Raw genomic sequence first — 12,113 nt, 5'->3', positions numbered from 1 at the left:
GTTTTTTAGAAGTTTTTTCTTTGCCTTTGATTTCTCCAGTTGGTCTAGGTCCTTCTTGAAGTGCAGTGCTCAATAGTGGAATCCATATTTCAGCAGAGGCCTACTAATGACATTTAAAAAAAGGAATATTTCTCAACTTATATCACTTTGCCTGCAGATATTTGTGGTGCAGTTTCAGCAAAATCATCAAAAAAATTTTAAGCAGCCTCTATACTTTTTTAATAAATGTAAAACTGTATTCATTGAAATGCTGTATGCCCTGACAAAGACTTTTTGCTTCATCTGAATAGTGTTTGCATAAGTAAAAGGAATATTTTCCTAATATTAAAATTGCCTTTTAGGAAAAAAAAAACAAAAGAAAGTTTATAAATGAAAAGATCAAAAACTAAACTGAAGAAAAACCTAGAGAATTGTTAATATCATTAATGTGTCTTTTTTTTTCCACATAAAACCTAAACCTTTCAAGAAAATTTGATTTCTTTGGACTAAGGTGTTTATAAAATAAATTAATAAACATTGAACTAAAACAAATACCATTACACATGCACAAAATTAATCTTTGCATTATGACCAGTGTAGACCAATTGGGATTTTCTTGATTTACTTTATCTGTGATGGAACATTCATATGTGTATTTGCCTTTTAATGTTAGCGATGTCCCCCTGGTTTAGCACAGCTCAGTGTTTGTCAAACCAGTGCAAAAGCCATCCTTACGCCTTCCCTTTGGAGTCAGCCTGAAAGAACACACCTGCAAGTGCAGAATACAGGGGCTAGTCTTCTCCTTCAATGCATCTTTCATGCTTTGAGATTGGAGAAGGGCAAAATCAAGGCAATAAAATATCCACACAAGTTTGTCAAGGAAGGGGTTAAAAAGTGGAATATCTGTGACTGTAAAGGGCTGAATTATCTTCCTGACACCAGCAGGGGTTGCTGTCACTAGTTTGTGGTTGTCACATTCCTGTTATGCTTGACCTTGGAAAGGCTTGACAACATAGTCTGGATTTGATTAAGGGAATTTCATGTTTTTCCTTTGCTAGAGTCACCCCCCACCTCGACAAACATTTAAAAATGTTAAGAAGTAAAAAAAAAAAAGTTTGGAAAGCAAACATTTTCCCAAAAGAAATTTATAGTTCAAATTTACACCAAGTTCGCACTAACTGGAGCAGTCCGGGTTTCCAGTCAGGCTTTGAGAGTTCTCTGTAAACCATTAGTCACTTCCCTGGAAGAGGCAGCTTTTTATAGGCAGCAGGATAAAACAGACACAGATGTGTAAGTAATATTAGAGGCTTTCACATGTACCTGCCTTTTCTTTCTCAGTCATAGACAAGAAAAAAGAGTGATTATAGAAAGAAATTGATTGAAGCCTTGGACTTGAACAGCTACCATGGAGGCTGATTTAACTAAAATAAAATATATTGTGTTGTGGTTTTTTCTGATTGTGACAATTTATATCATGAAGATGGAAGTTCTTTTGATTTTATCACATTGGGGTTTTTTTCATTCTACAGGACTGTGATTATGCCAGCTGCCAACGAGTTTGATCCAGAAATTGTCCTGGTGTCAGCAGGATTCGATGCTGTGGAAGGCCACGACCCTCCGCTGGGCGGGTACAAAGTCACAGCTAAATGTAGGTATTGCCATTGACACACCTTTCTGAGTTGGTATTTTTTCTAGTTAGAAGCCTTATTATGTAAGTCCAGTTCCCATCTATGTTTCTGTTTTGTGAGATGACAGCTGTGTCACTCAGGGCAGGGACTGTCCAGCAGTTAATACCCAGAGAAGGCTGGAGAGCTGCAGCACTTGCCCAACTCATGGACAGGGTGGAAATGAACATGTTAGAGTTTCTGGCTCACTCCTTTCTGTTCCTCTTGGCATTTTTGTCTTGACTTTTTCAAGTATTACTTTTCTGGCATTCAAATAACATTTTAGAGGTTTCATGCTTTTCAATAGGCCCCGTTTTCCAAATGCTGGAGTAAGTTACTTCTCTTTAAATATATATTGGAGCTTTTAGACTTTGGAAGCCTAAATCCAATCTCATATTGCTCTTTTGTTATTGCAATCTTTTCAGCTCCATGGCATTAATCCTGAATTACATCAGTGTTTATGAAGGCCAAATTTTTCTTAAAGACTATTCTGTTGGGTCTCAATATATGGATGTCCATTTCAGTCTTTCAAAATGTGTGCTTATATGGCAGAGATTTAATACTTTCTGAAAGACAGGTCTCTCTGACATATCTCATATGTAGCACTCCAAAATCACTACCTCTTACAAGATATTGCGGCCAAACTGATTCTGAGCCTGGGATGTTAAGCAAGGCTGGGTGATGTAGTAACTCTCTGCACAGTAATGTGCATTGTAACATTGCTGTATATCAGTTGCTTTCCATGGGACAACACAAAATGGTTTCCTAATGCAATGCTCTGAATAATTTTCTTCAGTAGATCTACTTTTATTCAGTATATTCAGTATATAATATCACTTCATCAGTTATTAATTATGGATCTCTGCTGCTAATGGCAAATGCCTTGGGAAAAGTCTGGAGAAGTCAATGAGACCTAGTGGCATTTAAAACACTGCACAAATGGACTCTAGTTCAGAGGATTTTGTCCTTCTGCCCTCTGACTTTGGTTACAGATCAACAGACCAAAGTTGTTGTTTGCCTCAGGAGGTTCAGGGCAGATATGCATATTTTTGTTTTAATTTTCACCGCATGCTGAACAGGCTCCCCTGAATACCAAGGACAACACTGGAGAAACAGAGTGACTGTCCATAGTGGTGTGCTGTGGAAAGGGAGAATGCAGAGAGCAGTGCAAGAGTCTACCCAAAGACACTTACACAGGTGCTAATGCACAAATGGACTGGAAATGCAGTATCCCTCTGGCTGCAAATAAGACATACTGAGTTTTAGCAAGATTTTCGGCTTAATGCAGTGGTTACACTGGAGAGGAAAGAAACAGAGCAGGCTGTCTGCTTGTTTGAGTATCATTTCCCTGTGTATTATGATTTTTAGTAAAACGTTTTGCAGGAGGAGGTGAGAGATTTACTTGCTGGTTTTTTCCATGTGTGGTTCCTGGTCAGTGGCACCATTCTATGAGCTTGTGTGGGAGGGAGGTGAACTTTCAACTGGTACTTAATTAGGCATTTTGTTGAGAAACATTGTATAACTATCTGTATTTAGCTGTTGAGAAGGTATTCTACATGTCCCTTAACAATGCAAGACGCTTTGGCATATGTAATATTTTGGCATAGCAACTTCAACAACTTAACTAGAAATAGCAGCAAATAAAAACTGTCTGACATTAGAATTAGTGTTACTTTTCATTCATGAGTTAATTAATTAACTGTCCATAACTTTTTTTTAGAAATCTTAATACATTTTTTATATAAGAGGCTACACATCTACTTCTGCACATCTGTAAGCAAAAAAAGATGATTTACAGTAGGTGGCTCTTGTTTAAATTAAGAGAAAAGCCAAGATAGACCCAGATAATGATCATGCACCTGAGGGATGAATAAAGCCTTTTTTACTGAGCCAAAGGAATTTATTATTTCCCCAAAACAAAATTCTCCGCATTCCACCATACTATTTTAGAACATAACATACTATATGTGGTATGTAGGAAAATGAACAGTCTATTAAAAAAAAATAAAGTCCAAAGAGAAACTTTCATATTAGAGACTAAAAATAGATATTCATGCTAAGTTTTAATAAAATGGGTTTGTAAAAATTAGAAATTATACCCCCAACAAGTAAAGTTGAACATGTAAATATTCTTCCTTTATAAATCTTTAGCACTTTGTGTACACATAATACATTGGATTTTCTGATTTCTGTGATTTCATACAAGCTCTTCAAATTAGGGAGAGAGTGACATCAAAGGAGAGAAGATGGATCCTTAGCTACTAACCTTGCTGTTAAGGAGAATTTGGAAGCCACTAGATGCTTGATAATTAATTGTTTATGTCTTTCCCTCAGAGTACAGTCTAAGGGGAAAGTTAAAATGTATTAACCAATCAGCCATCCCAAGTTATAAAGTAAAAACCACTGGATGAAGATAGCAGATTGGACTAATTACAGTCTTGGAGTAACCATATAGCAGGCAATTACATTCAGCAAAAAATGGTCTACTAAATCTGCACAGTTTGAGAAATGTAAATTGTAATCTGCTTTAACCCAGAATTTTAATTTTTTTCTGTATTGTCATACAGAATGACAATCTTATTTACTGAGGAGTTGCCATTTCTGATTAGTAAACAAACATGTCAGCAACAAAATAATCATATATACATCTATATCTATTAGCAGCTGATTTTAAATCTGGGAGTCTGTTGTGCATGTGAGGGTTTCTCACAGTGAGGTGACTCTCAGCTCCTCTGGAAGGCTATAGAGTGGAATCTGGCCAACTGAGATCAGTGATGATAGCAGAGCTTGGAGGTATCTTACTTTGTAATTTATCTCTAGTTGTATTAAGTAATGTAATCACTAATGGTCTTTTTTCCATTGAAAAAAAAGAGATTGTGTTTAAAAAATATTGGAAGGAAAGTTTGAGTCTTTCCTGTCTTATTGCACTTTTCAAATCACTTTCCCTATTTTTTCAAAATGGCTTTCCAATTTGTCCTCATCTGTTGATTAGTTTTTGCTAAGATAAGCAATATTTAACTAAGTTTTACCTGTCTACAAAACAGATTTGTTTGGTGCGATGTAGAATTGAGAATGAACATTAACTAAAACATTTGTTTCAACTCCAACTTTGAGGATTTCACAGGCACATTTTTCTTTATGTTGGCTCTTTGTGCCAATCTTCTCTTTTAATGAAGTGCTATGATTTCGAAAGGTATTTGTATAATATACCTACGTACACATACACATCTTGAAATATGTACTCAACCCACATGCATAAACTTTGTGATGGATTTTATATTCTTTTAAGAACAAAAAGGGCTTCAAAGATTTGATATGACTGGTGGCATATGGCAGAACTTGTTGCTGCTGGGAAGTTCTCAGTCCTTTGGTACGAGCTACATTCCTAATATCTTAGTAAGGAAAGGCAAGCTTTATTGACAACACTGATGAAAGGCCACCTAGCATAATTAGAAACAGGTATACTTTTGAATTCACAATCACTTTGCCCTGAAGAAGGTCTTCCCCCCAAAAAAGGGTTTATGGCAGAAAAGGAGTTTGTTTTTCCAAACAAAAACATTTGTCTGCTAAAAATATTATCTTTGCTCACAGACACTGCCTTGCCTGTGGCATTATGCTATGGGAAGTGTACGGAGTTTAACATCAAAAAGCAAAGAGAAGAAAGTGAGGCAAATGTCATGTTAAACTTCTCTTTTAGTCCTCTTGGCCCAGGGTCTTGCTGTTAAAGGTGCCAAGTCTTGCTCAGGAGTTGTTTCTCTAGTATCTGGTACATTCTGTCAGGAGTATTCAGGCAACTTATCTCAGATTTTGCTTTCTGTGCCCCTTCTGTAATGATTCAAGTTTAGCTGAAATAGAGGAATATGTTTTGTAATGTCAGGTCCAGCTTTAGTACTGGCATGGCTCTTTCCCTGTTGCTTGGCTAAGTGGTTCCCCAAGACATAAGCTGAAGGTGGGTGAGTGCAGCATCTGGAACTCTCATACACAACTCTTATGCAGAGTAACTATTGAAGTTTTTGGGATCTCTTTGTTTAGATCAGGGGCTGTAAAAGTTCTTTGATTTTGTTGTAAAATATAATCAAGTGAGAGGAAAACATGTCTCAGTTCCAGACTAGTCCAATGGTTTCTTTTTATTACTAGAAATTTATTTTTTTCAAAAAGATAGCACAAAATATCATGACAATATAATATGTATTATCAAAACATATTTTTATCAAATTCACTTTTTGTACTGGAGTAATAAAAGTTGTATTGACAACAAAATATAAGAAAAATAATGGTTGAAGAAATAAAGGGGATAAAGGAATTTTATATTTAGAATAGTAAGGAGATGCCTAAACAGTATGAATCTGCTCCTTGCTCTTATCCTGCTGATCCTTAGATGGAACTACTGAAGATAGAACTGATACATTTTGTCCTTTATTTTACAGTTAATTTTTACATTATCTGCTAAAATTTCTAGTATTATCACACTATTTGAATTTCATGTAGTGAGCAAGTCTGAAGAGGAGCTGTCAGACCTGGTCATAAATTTGCAAGTTGTTAGATCTTGTAAGGGAACTGTTTTTAAATTAGCTATGCTGACTGAAGATCTCCATGTAACGTTATCCTGAGGTGAAATACTTTCTCTTTGTTTTATAGAACAGCCCTTAGAATAATGCTTGCACTAAAGCCACTGAGATCACTTTACTGTTCAAGTAAATATTCTACATAATTGCTCATTAAATCGTGACCATTCAGTAAAAAGAATAAAGTAAACAGAGAAGTGTCAAGCAAGAATGAAGACTTTTTTCAAGGTACTCAACTTCCTGAAGCACTGCATTTGTTAAGGGCTATGATGATTTACTGGAGTTTTCCTGTTGTTTTACTCTCCTATTCCAAAGATGCTATTTGACACCAGAGCGCAAAATAAAATCAGCAGTTAGCAGTAGGAAAGGATACCACTGTGGGCATTTAAAGAGTAAATGATATTTTGTCTGTTGGAATATTTGTCTTCTGTTATGCCAAATTTGCAATGAAAAGTTGATCCAGTGCCTAGAGTATAACTGACTCTATCTAAGCTGATTTGCAACTTTTAATGTTGTTGAGAAAATTGCAATAACTCTCTCAACTTAGCAAAAGCTGCATAATGCTGTAGTACACTCCATTCAAGTGGGACCAATGAAAAAAGTGCTAAAGTTATTAGCAGTTTCCCTTCTCACAAGCCCAGGTTATTTCCAAAGGATATGTCAGCATAAATGGTAGAAATTAATGCATTAAAAAGTCTGCTGCCTTACATGTAGTCAACAGCTTTTCTGTGAGGAATCTCTTCTCATGACTGGAGGTGATACTTTGAAAAATACAAATAAGAGCAACCAGGTTGAACTCGGGGGCCTGTCCTGTTGGTTTCTTGTTGCTTTGCCCTTCACTTTTCTGTTCCAATTCCCACTGGGAATAAGGAGTTTTGATAACAAGATCTCTGAATGTAACATAAAATGCTATAAAAAGCTCTCGGCCCAACCAAATTCAGAAGTAATGAGCACAGTTTTAATAAAGAGATGACTGATTGCTGAAACAAATGATCTAGCATGGTGTACCAGCCATGCCTGGAAGGCTTTAAAGGAGTCTTATAAATAGATGGCATCCTTACAATTAGATATACCATAGCACACTCAGACACCAGAGGCTTCATGCAAAAGTTTCTCTTCAATGACTATTTTTTTCTTGAGCCTTTACAACTGTCCTACTGTATTGAAATTCTTTTCAATTTCCCACTGTGTTTTGTGTATATTATATGGGTTAGAAACAGACCAAAGGCTAATGCTGAAACTACATATCACTGAATTCAAATGCAGAACTGCTCAGGGTCAAAGCCTGGTACTTCAGATATGTTTCAGAGAAAAAGTTTCCCATGTGCCAGCTTCAGTATTTCTAAAACATTCTATGTGACTATTCTGAGTATTTCAAGTACTAAAAAGGCTATATATGTTCATTGGGGTTTTTTTCCTGGAAGTACTTGGTTTCCAAAGGAGTCCCCAAATAATACTGTAACTCTCTATTGGACAGGATGTTGGACTGACTGTGAGTCATTTGGGGTAGTCATTATAATGTCTTTGGGTAGGGACTTCACTTTCTTGGGATTGTCTGAAAGTCTTCTGTGGCGCTAGACTCCGACAAAGAGTACTGGTTGGGATTACTGGGGCTAATGTTAAAGTATATGTTAAAGGAAGGCCAGAAAAACGAATCCTTGCAAATTGACAGGACTAAAGAGAATAGCAGTTTTGACTTGGTAGCTGTTTTACCACAGTTCAAGCTTCTAAAAATAGCATTGCAGGCTTTTATGATGCCATGTCTAATCTCTTCACAAGTATGAAATTCTTTTTGACTCAACTACAAGAAGCTGTGATCTTTATAAGTCTGGCACTGACTGCCTTTGACTGCAGTTTCATAGCTGGCATGAGCTGCTCCAAGCAGCTCCTTGCCATACAAAAGGGTTGTTGCACACCGCTTCCCATTCTGAGTGGTCCATTATTTACCTTGTGCTGGGTCTGCATCTTGTCAATCTCTCTGTTAACACATGGAGCATTAACTCATCAACCCATCAGAAAACAGTCGAAAAAGTGGAGAGACTTCTGTTGGGCTTAGGCTGAATCAGATTATGGAAGGACCAATATGTGCCAGGTGCAGTGGAGAAAGGAAGAGGTTGAGTAGGATACCTTATGGTAGCAGTAAACTGTTGAATTACTTCAGTTGCCGCAACTGCCTTCTTGTCTGAATTCTTCTGAGTTCAGATATTTGATTTTTTGGACATTATTTGGTTATCTTTGTGGTACTTGAGGTGATAAAGTAATTATCCAGCAGGATGGATCTTCAGCTTTTGACTCAGAGCTAACAGCATTAGAGATGGGTTGGGGCAATGATCAATGATACAGTTTTTCACTGGGGAGTGTCCTCATTGGTATCAGAAATTTTTTTTCTGTCCCTTTTGTCTCTTAGAAACTACATGATACCCAGTGACTGGCAGCAAGAAAATGTAGCATCAAGACTTTGCTTCCAGTTGTTCACTTCTGAAAGCAAAGTTTGGGTTTTCTCTAGGGTAATTTCTTGAATACTAATTAAGTGGTAGTTTGGTACAATATGAAAGATATCAAAATAGATGAAAAATTAAATGGTGACCAACTCTTAGACATGATTATTTTCACAGAATTCATTGGAAGAAGTAAAGCATTTTGGTTTCTTTTTCCTTGTAGCCCACAGCAATCATTGCTGTATCATATCCTATGATTTGGACATGGCCATTGGATTGCTCAGCCTCCTAAGTCAGGTTATGTTTGTTTACTCCTGCATTTTTACTCTTTAAATTTGCTCTTGAAAATTTATCAATATCAGTGATTTGTTTGTCAGTGACTCCAAAATCTGGTACATTATTGCCTTAACACTATATATACATTTATAAATATGAAATGTAGAAAATTTCAGAAATCCTGTTCTCTGAAGAAGAATAGTCTGTTGGCTCCTGTGGACGAGAGATTGGAATTCACTGTATAAATTAGTGCCCTCTCTAGGACACAGAATAGTAAAAGGCAAATTGAAGATATAAGAGGAGAAGTCCTTTTTTCTTTTTTATTATTTCACTTAAAAAAGGGATTAGTGCTTGGAGAAATTCAGAAAAATTCTAATGTTTGATTGAAGAACCTGCTTTCAATGTCAATGGCTTGGACTATGGACTTGAGCCAAGGGAAAACAGTGAACAGTTCACCTCATTTACTGAGGCTAGGGAAATCCTCGTCTTCAGACTTTGGGGCACTCATGTCTAGCTGGATACATATTTAAAACTCATCTGAAGGATTCAGAAACCTTAGTACTTATTTTGTTACTGCCCAGTCGTTTCAATACTGTCTGGCTAACTGGTGTATCTTCCAGAAAGGGTCTACCTAAGCAGAAAGTGAGTGGAATTAGAAATATTAGTAAATAATCATTGTTTTGACCTGCTTTTCCACTTTCACTTGGCCTTTCTTTCTGCAAATGAGCCAGGAGAGATTTCCATTTCCACTCCCACTCCTGCCTCACAAAGAGAAGATCTGTCTGCTGGCTAGTTAACTAATTGGTACAAGTGAAAAACCACCTGCATAGCATGTTCAGATATACAGTGTCAATCCATCTGCAGAATGCATCAGGTGCCCACTCCTTGATTTAGGACAGTTGCTGGGGACAGGGCAAAGGATAGATTATAGTAGAAAAAAAAGAGAATCTACAAAACCATTAAGAATTATTTTCCCTTTTTGGTCATCTTCCCTTATCTCTTCAGATACCTCTTGGTATTTTTTCTTTCATGCTACAGTAGTAACATTGGCTAATGACAATAACTTATGTGAGGGATGCAAAAAAGGTAAAATTGGTTGTACCTTCTCTCAGTTTTTAAATTAAACTTATGAAATATTTTTCCTCATTCAAACAAAAAGGCTGTCATTTGGTAGAAGAAAGGAAAGAACAAAGTATTTTTTTGGTTAGGCAGTATTAATCATGTCAGATTACAATTTAAATACAGCAAATTAAATATAAGGTTTTAGGGCCATTTTGAAACTAATGGAGCTTGACACAGTGTTCAGCAACTTGCCTGTGCCTTTTGCAGGATTGGGTCCTGAGAGAACATTGTTGAAAGACATCTCCAAATGTGGATTTCTGCATAACAAAATGTCTGATCTTTTATAGCATCGTTGCATTGGGAATTAGTCTTGTCTTTGGGAATTTGTAGTCTTTAGTAGAAGAGCATGATTTATGTCTTAGAATTTAACCATTCTCTGTAATAAATAGAAATGTGCCACAAGTATTTACTTGGTTGCGCCATGGGAAAATTTTTAACATATTGTTCACAGCTTCAAAATGCTATAAAAGAAGGCATGTAATTTGAAGACTGACTATCCTTTGTGATTTCTAACCAATAGATTGATTAATATCTTTCAAAAGAGACAGCAGCCAAAATGTTTACATCTCATTAGGAAGAGAAGAAGAGAGCACACACAATTTTGATTATGAGCTTGGATGGTTCATTTCTTCGGGCTTCACATCCCCACTACTTAAGGCAGACTGTAACTTTAAGATGTTATCTCTTGCCTGCACAAATAAACAGCCAGTTATGCTTTTATGGCGGGTAGTTCTCAAACCAACAGGGGATTAAAACATATTAGCTGGAGTTTGTGGTTCCCTGCTGAACTATCACGGGCTCCATGGATTCCTGTCCTGAATATTTCACAGAGCAAACACCTCTTATCTGAGGTGATATTCTCACACTGGCCTCTTGGCCATGGACTTCAAAAGCTGATCACAGGGAGGGCTAGGGAGGCAATAACCCTTAATATAACAGTCTCTCCTGATAGGGATAGACAAGGTAAAGGTAAGGCGTCTCTGAAGTTTGCTCTTGTGTGTTTAGCCCCATGGGGTGATAAGGGGCCATCTGTTTTTTCAGTCTGCAAACTCATCTTTTTCACACTATCCCGGTATCAAGTACACTTCAGGTCTGACTGGTATCAGTACCAGCAATTCTTCACTAATCTGAAGAGATTTTCTTGGTATTTTTAGCTTTGATCCCAGCAATTGTTTTAGTTGCTGCTGTGTTGGAGTTTTTTACCCAAGCAAACATATAAAATAAACATTAAAACGTTATGTTCAAGGTACTATTGTCCCAAAGAATGTAAGTTATTGAAATAGATGTTATAAAAGGCATGTTAATTACTTGTGGGTAAAGGGAAATTGTTGTGCTTACCTATGTGAATTAAACTCAAAACATAAATTCATGGTGGTAGTTTCAAAAAGTCACATCACCACACTGGATGCTTGCACCTTGATTAATTGTTGAAATAGCATATCAGTACTACCAGTTCTAGAAGTTAAAAACCCACTGCTTCAGGCCTCAAAAATATTCTAAGAGTCAGTAAAATGCTACTCAGATTTCTTTTATTGTGGAGCTCCCAGAACACCTGCCTCCATCTTTTAAGTTTTTCCCCCAGCCATTTTTTTATCAATGGAACGTTCAGATTCAATTGCAATCTCCTGATCATAATATCTTTATATAAAAACACTGAATACTATGAAATCTGCAGTAAAAAGATGCAAGTTGCCAACACTGGCACACAAAAAAAATCCCAAATTTTTTTCAGCATTTTATTACCTTTGTTTGTTGTTTTGTGGGGTGGGGGTGGTGGCTGTGTTTAAGGAAATTGTTCTTGCTTGCACCAACTAATTACCATAAAATTTCTGGAAATGCAAGAATGTAGATCCTAATCCCACAAGCTTTTGCTCGCTTTGAGCAGTCCTCATGATCGAGACTACTCCACCAACATGATTAAGATTTACTAAAACAAGTAATGTTTACAGGGACAGATATTCTAAATGTTATGTACAAAAACATGCTAAAAACTCTTCAAAAGCATATTCATGTGAGAAAACCATTATTTAAATGCTTCCTGAATTCTTATAGAATTAAATTGAAAAGAA

At 36.6% G+C, this 12,113-nt stretch overlaps 1 protein-coding gene across 14 annotated transcripts in view; it reads left to right on the top strand.

Annotated features, from left to right (window-relative positions):
• The window catches only part of HDAC9 (histone deacetylase 9), a 462,548-nt gene that overhangs the window by 399,445 nt on the left and 50,990 nt on the right, over positions 1 to 12,113 (top strand). For all 14 annotated transcript variants that reach the window (XM_039550208.1, XM_039550200.1, XM_039550207.1 and 11 more), the window contains one exon: positions 1,509 to 1,627. In XM_039550208.1, the coding sequence (XP_039406142.1) occupies positions 1,509 to 1,627 (119 nt within the window). The remainder of the gene's footprint in view (positions 1 to 1,508; positions 1,628 to 12,113) is intronic.

The sequence above is a fragment of the Corvus cornix genome, chromosome 2 (genome assembly GCF_000738735.6).
Source record: "Corvus cornix cornix isolate S_Up_H32 chromosome 2, ASM73873v5, whole genome shotgun sequence".
In the NCBI taxonomy this organism is placed as follows: Eukaryota; Metazoa; Chordata; class Aves; order Passeriformes; family Corvidae; genus Corvus; species Corvus cornix.
This window is presented reverse-complemented; position numbering and strand designations above follow the sequence as displayed.